The sequence below is a fragment of the Lagopus muta genome, chromosome 3, assembly GCF_023343835.1.
Source record: "Lagopus muta isolate bLagMut1 chromosome 3, bLagMut1 primary, whole genome shotgun sequence".
In the NCBI taxonomy this organism is placed as follows: Eukaryota; Metazoa; Chordata; class Aves; order Galliformes; family Phasianidae; genus Lagopus; species Lagopus muta.
The window spans coordinates 81,637,296-81,649,422 of record NC_064435.1 but is presented as its reverse complement, the minus strand read 5'-3'; the positions used below and the strand labels follow the sequence as shown (position 1 = coordinate 81,649,422).

General features: G+C 43.2%; 1 protein-coding gene across 12 annotated transcripts in view; it reads left to right on the top strand.

The window, feature by feature from the left end:
• The first annotated feature begins 9 nt into the window (after positions 1-9).
• Positions 10-12,127, top strand: part of RPP40 (ribonuclease P/MRP subunit p40) — a 35,182-nt gene continuing 23,064 nt past the window's right edge. For all 12 annotated transcript variants that reach the window (XR_007375607.1, XR_007375609.1, XR_007375606.1 and 9 more), the window contains exons 1-7: positions 10-1,122; positions 1,461-1,605; positions 4,622-4,690; positions 6,100-6,195; positions 6,944-7,069; positions 10,894-11,092; positions 11,451-11,585. Coding sequence is in view for 1 of the 12 variants with exons in the window: in XM_048938487.1 (XP_048794444.1) it covers positions 997-1,122; positions 1,461-1,605; positions 4,622-4,690; positions 6,100-6,195; positions 6,944-7,069; positions 10,894-11,092; positions 11,451-11,585 (896 nt within the window). In the remaining 11 variants the exon portion in view is untranslated. The remainder of the gene's footprint in view (positions 1,123-1,460; positions 1,606-4,621; positions 4,691-6,099; positions 6,196-6,943; positions 7,070-10,893; positions 11,093-11,450; positions 11,586-12,127) is intronic.

Sequence of the window (12,127 nt, the reverse complement as noted above, 5' to 3'; positions counted from 1 at the left end):
ATCAGGAAGAAATTCTTTACTGTGAGGGTGGTGAGACACTGGAACAGGTTGTCCAGTGAGGCTGTGGATGCCCCCTCCCTGGAAGCATTCAAGTCCAGACTGGATGGGGCTGTGAGCAACCTGGTCTAGAGGGAGATGTCCCTGCCCGTAGCAGGAGGTTGAAATGAGGTGATCTTACAGGTCCCTTCCAACCCAAACCATTCTGTGAGTCTATAATCCCTATGAGCCCCTTCCAGCTTGGGATATTCTATGATTCTACAATGTGCACTGACCAGATTTTAGTGACCTAGACTGAAATGCAGCCTTGTACAGCATATAGAAGCAGCAAAACAAATACTAGGAAAGTTAGTAGTTACCATCTTAAAGTAAATATGGGGGTAAGAAGTTCAGGGACAAGGAAGAGAAAAGAACTGCATGGAGCTGTAAAGTTTTTGTAGTTTCTTTATACAATATACGTGATGTTCAGAATGATCTGTGAGAGGACACTTGACGGGCAGACCCAAACCCACTCAGCGTGGTGCTGGCTAACCTGGGCAGCATGGTCTGGTGCTTGGAGACCCTGCACATAGCAGGGGGGTTGAAACTAAACGATCATCGTGGTCCTTTTCAACGCAGGGGGCATTCTGAGCAGACACTGCATTATATCTGATAGAAGTATTGCTGTTGTTGCGAATACGCTCAGCATCTAAGGGACACGACACGCTCAGTGGGTGTTCAGGTACTCAGTGCGTCTGTGAGGGGTCCTGCTGTATGTCCACGAATCCAAACGAAGGTGTGCTGGCGCCGGTAGAAGAAGCGCAGCTCCCAGCCCACCGCACCGAGGGCACCGCAGCGCATGCGCACATCGCGCCGGGGACCCGGCTCTACACGAAAGCGGCGCTGAGTCCGGACAGGAGGAAGTGACGTCATGCAGGGGGTTTTCCACGCCTCGCATCTCCGCCGGGCGGCGGGTGGCGCGCGCTGCGGTGGTTGTTCCGTTGGAGGTCGCGGTGGAGAATGTCGGCGCCGCTGCGACGCCTGCAGCAAGCGCCTCGGCACCTGCTGGTGTGCGAGAAGGGCCACGTGCGGCACGCGCGCTCCCGCCACGCGGCGCACGTGCGGGACCACGCCTACAACTGCCGCGTGAGTGCGGGCGGCGGCAGCGCCGCGAGGGGAATGGAGGCGCGTCCTGGAGCTGGGGGGGCGGGACGGGACGGGAGGCAGCGAGCGGGACGGACGTTAGCTTCGGGTCTGCCTTGAACCTCGCTTCTCCAGTCAGCTGCTGGCTAAGTCGGGCCGCGGGGAGTCATCTTTTTGCACGGCGTGTGCACAAAGCCAAAGGTGTGTGCGTGCTCCAATGGCGGCGTTTTGAAGACGATAGCCTGAAGTGACTTGCTCGTTCCTTTCACGTTCTGCGTTTCTCGGCTTTCATCCCTCACGTGTTTCAGACACGATTTGCGTTACGGATCTGTTCCCGGCAGGTGTCTGTGCTGATCCCCGAGTGCGGCATGCTGCCCCAAGTGCTGAAAAGCGCTGTTGCAGACCTTGGGGAGTACTACGTGGTGAGGAGCTTGTCCGTCCATCAGCTGCTCGCCCCCGAATTCATCGAGTGTTTCGTGAGGAAAGGTAAGGGTGTATCACACACACAAAGGTCGACTTTTCTTCCATAAGCAGCAACGTTAACTTGCAGCTGTTTATTCTGTTGTAAAGAAAGGGAAGAAGCTGTGATAATAAAAATCTATGTGTTTCTTTATTTTTTTTTTTTATTTTCCTGCTTTGTGATACCAGCATTTACCAATGGGACCAAAAGTTACACTTGATCCCTCTTTGTTTTTTCCCCTGAATTTTCCCATCTGAATTCTGCAAGCCACTGACAGGAGGGCTTCTATGTGTAGTCTCACCTCTTATCTTCTACAGCTTATGCAGATACCACCTCCCTTCTCAAGGACATGACTGAGTAGAGGGTTGTTAGAGTTAGGGCAGTATGGTCAGGTTGTGGTTGGACTTGATGATCTTTAAGGTCTTTTCCAACCTGAGCAATTCTGTGATTCTCCTCTCCGATCCATTCATATCGTCAGAGAAACAGGGAAGTAAGAAATCAGTTTCTTGATATACAAAATGTAATACCACTTCCGTATCAGAAAAGAAGTCCATATCATCAGAAGTTCACACAATCTGACTCTTGTGTTTCTAATAATGTATCAAAAACAGAAACATTTTCTGAAAGTACCTGCCACAAAATATATTGATAATGTCAGCATTTTCCACCTTGCTTTTATGTGAATTAGTAACCCATATATTTCAGGAAAAAACATATTTCACTGCATAGGCAGAAGAAGCAGGGGGAGATAACCCTGGTAACAGTATGGGGATGCTGCTAGGATGTGGGTGGGGTCAGGAAGGCCAAGGCCTAGCTGGAGCTGGAATTGGCAAGGGGGAAAAGAAGAACAAGAAAGACTTCTACGGGTATATAATCCAAGAGGGTGCAGTACAAGCAGACTGGTAACAACGGAGAAAGAAGAGGCTGAGGTACTTGACAACTTTTTTGCCTCAGTCTTCACTGACAACTGCTCTTCACACAGCCCTCGAGTGGATGGTTCAGAAGGTATTTGAAAAGCCATGGATGTTAGGTGAAGTCCCTGTTGACTGGAAAAAAGACAATGTCACGCTCTTCTTTAAGACATAGAAAGCATGACCCAGTGAACTATCGACCTGTCAGTCTAATCTCTGTTCTAAGGAAGATCATGGAGTGGATCCTCCTGGAAGCAATGCTGAGGGACACAAGGAAGAGAGGGAGGTGATATGGGACAACCAGCATGCCTTCACCAAGGGCAGGTCTTTCCTGACCGACCTTGTCACTTTTCATTATGGTGTAACTGACAGTGGACAAAGGAAGAGATGCTGCTTTCATCTGTAAGGCCTTTGGTATGGCTCCCTGTAACATCTTTATCTGGATTTGATGGGTGGACTGTTCAACAGATGAGAAACTGGTTGCAAGATCGTATCTGGAGGGTGATGGTCAATGGCTCAGTGTCCAGATGGAGATCAGTGATGAGTGGTGTCCTTCAGTGATCAGTACTGGAACCAGTGCTCTCTAACATCTTCATCAATGGCATTAACAGTGGCAAGTTTGCAGATGACAAACAGCTGTATGGCGTGATCAACACATCTGAGAGATGGGTTGCCATCTAGAGAGATCTGGGCAGGTTTGAGCAGTGAGCCTGGGAGACCAGATCCTCATGAGGTTCAACACATTCAAGTGCAAGGTCCTGCTCCTGGTTCATGGCAATTCCTGCTTTCAGTACGAGCTGAGGGATGAAAGGATAGAAAGGACCTGCTGAAAAGGACCTGGGGGTAATGGTGGATGGCAAGCTGGACATGAGCCAGCAATGTGCCCTCAGTGTCCAGAAAGCCAACCGTATCCTGGGCTGTATCAAAAGAAGCATGACCAGCAGGGCAAGGGAGGTGATCCTGCCCCTCTACTCTGTGCTTGTGAGCGCTCACCTGGAGCACTGCATCCAGATGCGAAGTCCTCAGTTTAGGAGAAATGTGGACCTGCTGGCCCCAGAGGAGTGCCAGAAAAATTATTCAGGTAGAACACCTCTCCTACAGTGACAGGCTGAGAGATCAGGCTGTTCAGCCTGGAAAAGAGAAGGTTCTGGGGAGACCTAATAGTGGCCTTTCAGTATCTAAAGTGGGGCTTGTATAATCAAGATGTTATAATCACAATATAATTATATAATCAATAGATATCAAGATGTTATAATCACAATATAATCAAGAGAATTAGGCAAAGTAAACAACAATCACAAAAGAAAATAGGCGGAAGAGCTTACCCTTTGGCTGAGCTCACCACAAAACTCCAGCAGAGCTGATCTCCAGAAGAGATCCTTCCCCTCTGGTAGCCAGCTCTTAAATAGGTCCAGGAGGGATGGAGCCTGGCTCCACCCCTTCCGGCAGCACAGCTGAATTGCCTTCACCTGTGCTCCTCTGGCTGACTCGTGGCTCTCCTCAGGTGATCAATCAGAGGTTCAGGCCGTGACTCAGCAGTTCCCATACAGGGGCTATAAGAAAGAAGGGGACAGACTCTTTAACAGAATCTGTTGTGATAGGATGACAAGAAATGGTTTCATACTGAAAGAGGGGAGATTTAGATTGGACGTAGGAAGAATGAGAGTGGTTAGGCACTGGAACAGGCTGCCCAGAGAGGTGGTGGATGTAGTGTCCCTGAAGACACTCAAGGTCAGGCTGGACAGAGCTCTGAGCAACCTATGTAGCTGTAGGTGTCCCTGTTCATTGCATGGGAGTTGGACTAGGTGACCATTGAAGGTCCCTTCCAACTCAATTCTGTGTACAGCTCTTTCCATTTGCTGTCTCTGCACATGGAAGCAGCATGTGTCTGGATTAAGGCATGTTGGTAATGTTACCTGTATTACAAGTCCTTTGCAATAGTACCATTGTAGCTTTATAAAACTAATAACAGGTGTTTTGTTCAAGAAAGTTACCTAGTGGAAACAGAAGAATTAAGAATAATTCAAAAGATTTGGTGCTTGCTTGATTATCTTGAAGTGAATGTTTCCTGTTTGTTATGTCTTTCTCCAGAGGCTGTATAATCTCAGAATTTTCTGCTTTACTATTAAAGGTTCCTGCTATGCACTTACCTATAACACCAGAATTGATCAAGATAATACAGCAGCTTTACTACCAACTGGTATGTTCTTTTGATTTTTAAGATGCATACATTGATTGTTGGTTGTTTTGTGTGTGTTTGTTTGTTTTATGTGGAATTATATAAACTGAAAGGTGGGCCTACTGTACTTGCCTACTTTATTAGAAGTATGCTAAAATAATTCAGCTTTGATTCACACTGTTAAATGATTTTATCTAAAGGAAAGTAAAATAAAAAATTAATGTTGCTTATTGATAGTATTAGCTGTCAGTGCTTCACCTGGCAGAAATAGCTACACATGATTATTTTTCTCAATATGCTGCCTTCCAACTTCTTGTTTCATAGTGCTCTTAAAGATACAATTTGTACCAAAAAAGAAATAATAAACATTGTTTGGGAATACCTATTGAAATAGTGTTAATTATTTGAGAAATATTTAACATGAAAAACCTCTCCTGCATTCCCATCATTATTTTATGACAAAGCATTATAGAATTTTGCACTGCAAAGAAAATAACGGAACTATTCTGACATTCAAATATGTTTCCACGTTTAATAGTGTATCAAACGTAATAGAAACACAAATTGGGTTATCTGCCCTCTAGCTCAAGGTGTTAAAACAGAGCAGGTGCCTATCAGGGCATAAGAAGATTCAAATTTTTCAGAGGAGGAATTATTTTATGTACTCCATTAGCACAGTCCTAGCAAAACAGGTACTTGGTAGTGACTGAGTTTGTATGGTGCAGTTATTTCCAGCTATGCAGCACTGATGTAGGAACAGCATTACTGTTTCTGGTGACGTCAGTGTCTGAAACCTTCAGCACAACTGTCTTTGTATTCTGTATTATACTGTTAAATATATTGTAGTAGAATTGAAACACTGTGGTAGCAATCTTTTGTGTACAATTACGTACCAAGTGGCAGCTGCCAGATTTGACCTGTGAGCTGGGGAGTGGAGATGCTTCTGAGCATTATCTGCTCATTGCTAATAAGTGTGTTTCACTCAGTGAGAGCAGTCCCATAGGAGCAGGAGGTAATGCTTTTGTATGTTTAATTGAGCAGAGCATGAAGGAATGTTTACAAAATCAGGTCCCAAGTGTAGCTCTGTGTTCAGCCACTGACACAGCAAATGTAGGGGTCAAGCAGAGGAAGGATTGAGTGAAATACTCCCATAGTACAGTAAAACAAACGAAAAAACCTGTGTCTAAATCAGTAACAACTTTGCACTTTTCTCATTCAAATTCATAAGGCCTGTAGGATAATAAAGAATAATTGAATTTGAATACCAGGAGCAGATCTGGTAATCAGCTTAACTGAAACTAAGGAGTCTGGATTACATTAGCAATACCAAGTGATCCAAAGTTAACATCGTATAAAGTATGTGGTTCTCAGGAGACTTCAAGGGAACTAAATTGAAAAATTATTTACATTAAAGTTTGTTTTGTTTATAGGAAAACTAATTCTGTCAGTAGATAAAGATACTTATGAGGAACTCGGACTGCAAGGCCGCCCTTCTCGGTATTCTGGTAAAAAACCAATGAGATACAGTAAGTGTAATTAATATTAACAGTGCTTACTTCAGACCTGTTGGTGAAATGCCTTGTTAGGATGTTAAAACAGCAACTCTGAAACTTACCTTTCCTTAAAAATTATTATTGTCTAGGTGGTATTTTTCCAGATGTAGATAAAGAAGCTTGCATGAAGAGAAAAACTGAATTTTTGAAATGAAAAAATAACTGTAAGGAGATAAACATTCTCAGGGGTATTCTATAAAGTCTCTAATTTTTGGTGTTTTGATTAAGTGCTTATATTGGGGTGATGTAGAACTGTAGAATTTTTTGGTTTGTGAGGTATCTGTGCCTTCTGATGTAAGAGGAAAGGCTGAGTCCTGGGACACTTCAGTCTGGGGAAGAAAAGGCTGAGAGGGCATCTTACTGCTGTTTATAAATACCTAAAGCATGAGAGTTAAGTTGGTGGGGGCAAACTCTTTTTGGTGGTGTGCAGCAATAGAACAAGGGGTACTGGTCAGAAACTGGAACACAAGAAGCCCTGTATTGGGACTTTGTTGTTACCATCACTAGGAAACAGTTCCCTGTTACATCAAAATAAAGATGGCAGGAAGAGGTTATTTACGTAATGGGGAGTCATATTTGCATAGTCAAATACTTTGTAAAGGTGCTGTACGTGTGAAAAGTTATTTTAATGCTCTTTGGGGGTTTTTTTATTGTTTTGATTCTTAACTTTGATATTAAATTTAGTCTATTGAATTAAAATAGCTTTTGTACATTTTTGCAGTTATAACTATTGACTTGACCGATTCCAACTTTCACCCTGATGGCAAGAAACATAAGAGGGTGCTTTGGGCCTTGAAAGAAAAGAAACCTTTAGAATTTGACTTCTTGCTGGCTTGGTATAATTCAGGTAATAAGAACTGAATGTAGATCTAAAATGGAACTGACGTGATGTCCAAATGTTTGCATCATTTGCATTGACAAAAAACACAGGAGCCATGCCTTATCAGAACTGGAGCTTTGTGTGCTGCTTGAAGTCACTAAGAAGTCTCACACTAGTGAGATGTCAGAGAGGTTCTTGAGTGTGCTTTCCCATCTGCTCTTTACATTCTTAGTGATTCTGGACTGTTTCTAGTCTGACTGTTACTGATGTGAGAAATTAAAGCTGCTTTCAAGCTCCTTCAGCTCTACACTGTGTTTCACTTAATGGTCCTTCAGGTTTCCCCACCTTTTATAATACAAACCGTGTTACATGGATTCATCCTTGTTTGTTATTACAGAAGTTGTTTAAGGCTTGTAGTTTCTTCCCTTGTCATCTTCAGGAAAGAGTCACAGTGAAGACTCCTGCTACCATAAATGGTGACATAAATCCATCTCAGGTGGCAGATCCTCAGGCTCAGCTTTATTTATTGACTCTGGGCAGAAAGCAAAATAGTGTTAGGGCCAGTATGCTTTTTACATTTATTGCTGCCTGCGTAGCAGCATTCAGGAAGAACAATATCCCTTTTCTTCAGCTTCTTATGGCCGAAAAACTATAGTCAGGTTAACCATCTCCTAAATACAGATTTAAATTAGAATGTCGTTCTGTGCAAGAATCAAGTTTGTAACATAGGAAGACTCTTCCTTTGTACTGACAAAAGTAAAACCCTCATAGATTTTTATTTATAGGCACTGAGGCATTGTGTGGATTCTGCTGGAAGGGGAAAAGAGGGCTGTATTTTCTTGAGACGTCCTTGTCCTCCATGAGCGTTGTGTTTGCAGCCTTCCTGCTGAACCCTAGTGCTTCTTGCCATGGCCAGCACTGCTGAAGGCCTGTAAACATTCCTATCGCTTTCCAAAAGTGGGGTTTTCAGTTTTCATACTGATTTTTTTTTTTTCTTTTTTCTTTTTTTTTCCCCCCTATTTCCTCGTTCTGGTGCTCAGAGGAACAGAAAGAAGGAATATGGAGTGTCTCATGTCTTTAATGACAGAATCAAAGCCATCTTTTCTTCTCTGTTTTACTGCTGTAATTTCTATGGCAATTTTAAATATTTATTGGCTGAAATTCACTGGACACTGAGAGAACTTTAACAATGTAGCTGGTTGTTGTGGGCATGGAAAGCTATGCTGTAGCTAGAGGAGTTGCTCTGTTAGAGTACTGGCTGTAGCCTTGGAGATTTCCTGAAGTTAGGACTACAGCTGAAGTTTCTATTTAGAGGGGAGATTTAAAATGTATCAATTTTTGTTTGATCAAGAATTCTCAGGCAATATTATGTGTTCTTTGAGGCTGTTAGTGTAACAAGTACTTAAGGGAAGAGTGCACTGAAGGAGGATTGGCCTAATGCACTTCAAACATAAATACACACATATATTTATGTAAATATACAAGCTAACAGAAGTTCAGTATCTGTCATGTGGGCCCTTCTGCACTTGGACAGCTTTTTGTGCAGGATGGTTAAAAAGGGTCGGTTTAGCCCTCTTCCTCCAAGTGATTGCCTTCAGTGGGATAGACATGGCTGATAAAGCTTAAGCAGTCCAGGATTTTTGGCAGTGGGCCACAGATAGTGTATTCTGCAGTTAATTATGTCCCATTCCTGAGTTTCATCTGTTCTTTGTCACTTCAAGGTGTTTGTCCCTCAGACTATCCTAGGATTTCTCCTGACACGATTGACAAATCTGTTCTCAAACCTGTAGTCAGCTGCTCATTTTTTCACTGTTTGGGGAAGTGGTGTGCTGGAATGGAGCTAAGTAGATGGGAGAGCTGCTTGCCACCGTGGCTCATTCTGTTCTTTTACTGGGCTGATCTTAAGTTCAATGTATACTGTATACGAAGATGATTTCTCAATTTGCTGTGAATCAGTAATTTTTTCCCTTGAACTCCCCTGGCTCCTAGATGAAGTTTCCCATCACACTGAGAACATCAAGTATATAGTCTTTAATGATGGGATCGAATCTCCTGGAATGATTCTTATTTGTTGACCTCCACTGAGAAAACTAAAAGCCTCGCTACCTGGGCATGCTGAGTAAAAGACATGAGTGCCTTTTAGGAAGCTGAGAAGGGACACTTTTGGTGCTTAGAGGTCGTGTTCCAGGAGAATTTATGAGACTATAACTTTTTGTAAAGCGTTCCTGAGAACTGCAGGAGTTCATTCCATTAGAGTTGATTTTGCTTCCAGATTCCATGCTGTCTCTAGGAGGCAGCTCTTGCTGAACCAGTGGTTCTGGGATCTCTCTGGATGCTCTGTGCTCTTGGAAGAAATAGCGCCTAAATTCTTTTGAGCTTAATTTCACTTAAATGGTTTTAGAGATGCAGTATCTCCATTTACATTTACCTTATGTATGCTCTCCCTTATGCTTAAATAGTTGAAAAATTTCTAGAGATGCTGAGCTGGAGGCGACCTAATAACACAGTGCATGGGTTGTCAGCCACCAGACCAGGCTGCCCAGAGCCACATCCAGCCTGGCCTTGAATGCCTCCAGGGATGGGGCATCCACAATCTCCTTGGGCAACCTGTTCCAGTGCTTCAGCACCCTCTGTGTGAAAAACTTCCTCCTAATATCTAACCTAAACCTCCCCTGTCTCAGTTTAAAACCGTTCCCCCTTGTCCTTTCACAGTCCACCCTCATAAACAGCCATTTCCCCTCCTGTTTATAAGCTCCCTTCAAGTACTGAAAGGCCACAATGAGGTCTCTCTGGAGCCTTCTCTTCTCCAAGCTAAAGAAGCCCAGTTCCCTCAACCTTTCCTCACAGGAGAGGTGCTCCAGCCCTCTGATCATCTTAGTGCCCTCCTCTGGTCCCACTCCAAGAGCTCCACATCCTTCCTGTACTGGGGGCCCCAGGCCTGGACGCAGTACTCCAGATGGGGCCTCATAAGAGCTAAGTACAGAGGGACAATCACCTCCCTCTCCCTGCTGGCCACCCCTTTTTTAATGCAGCCTAGAACACAGTTGGCCTTTTGGGCTGCAAGCACACACTGCTGGCTCACGTCCAGCTTCTCATCTGCCCGGACCCCCAGGTCCTTCTCTGCAGGGCTGCTCTCCAAGTGCTCTTTCCCCAGTTTGTATAAATACCTGAGATTGCCCATACTCAAGTGCAGCACCCTGCACTTGGGCTTATTGAACCCCTCATTAGGTTTTCATGCTTTCGCGCTTCTCCAGCCTCTCCAGTACCCTCTGGATGGCTTCCCTGCCTTCCCCTGTGTTGACTACACCACTCAGCTTGGTGTCATCCATGAACTTGCTGAGGGTGCACTTGATGCCATCATTGATGTCATTGATAAAGATGTTGAAGAGCACCGATCCCAAGACCAACCCCTTAGGGACACCGCTTGTGACTGACCTCCACCCTGACACAGAACCATTGATCACAGTCTTTTGGCTGTGATCAGCCAGCCAATTCCTAATCCACTGAACAGCCCATCCTTCAAATCCACACCACTCCAGTTTAGAGAGAAGGATATGGTTAGAGACTGTGTCCGAGGCCTTGCAGAAGCCCAGGTATCTGACATCCGTTGCCCTTCCTTCCACTAATGTTACTGACCTGTAGTGGGTTGCTGGATTTTGCACTAATTCTCAATTCAAAGAAGGAAACTGAAAATTCTATGCCTTTTGCAAAAGAAAAGAGCAGGAGCAGTTCTAGTTGTAGTTCAGCACCACACTGCATCCCTTTAAATGCGCATACAAATGTTTCATGACTTCAGTGTGCCTTGTGTGTAATAGCTTTGTAACAGCCCTTTGTGGTGTTGTGTTGTTAAGGTGCAGAGGGATCAACACTGATGTCATACTTTCCAAAAAACCAAATACAGACCCTAAAGCCAAAAGTAACATTCAGCACATTAAGAGATTTGCAGTGTCCAGTGTTACAAAGCAATGAACTTGAAGGAAAGCCAGAAGAGTCCTGCAGTACAGAGGAACTGTTTGAATGGCTAGGTGCTGTCTTGAATCAAGTTAATCTGTAAGTATTTGATTTTGTTTGATCTTAAAATACATTTTAAGTAGGAAAAGCCACAATTTATTTAAGGAACAGCTAAGTAAGGATTAAGAAGGACATGATTAAGAAGGACGTTTCTGCCAATGGAATGTCTATTGTGCATTTGGCACTTAAGTTCTTGTTTGAAGTCCTGATTAACTTACCTGTGATTTTGAGGATACCCATGACAACTTGGGTGTCAGTTGTCCACTAATTGTTTGGGTATCAATTTAGATGATATACATAGATACTTCTTTGGTACAAGTTTTGATTACTAAAGCTTTATTTGGAAGATTTTAAGTACATTTCTTTTATTTATTCTTTTTATTTTTATTTTTTCCAGAGATAATGTATCTTCTAGTTTTTTATCAACCTATTGCTGTCCTCAGCCCAACACAATAGTGGACCAGGCATTTTTGTGCACAATCACAGGCTTCATAATTCCTGAGAAGATAATTCAGTTACTGGAGCAGCTGTGGTAAGGACTTACAGGAGGACACTCTTAGAGTTCACTGGGTTTTTTTGGTACTTTCTCAAAGTGACTTCAAAAATTAAACACTTGTATTCAGTAGTGCTGTTGAAAGAAAATAAAATACAAAATGAAGACTTCAATTGGGAAATGAGCAGAAGTTTAATGTTGGTATCAAAAAGCAGTAATTGTTTGTGGATACTTTCCTGCTCTATACAAGTATGTGAATGCCTGCCCTGCATTCTAGTAACTTTGTTTTTATGTCTTAATTTCTAAAGCACAGTGGCTCTGCTGAGCTCATGTATTTTTCATATTTCATGTCTGTGAACATCAAGTACCGTGAAATATGTCTGACTTAGCATTTTTAACTATTGATAGAAAAGAGTATTGAAATCCCTTTATAAAACCAAAACGAGCAACACAAGGCGCTTCAAGGTTATTATGACATTACAGTAAATTAAGATTTTTTTTTTTAAATTATGCTATGACATGATTCACATAATATGGGTAGTGATGAACAGGGTAGCTGTGCTTCTAATGCACTACCAGTC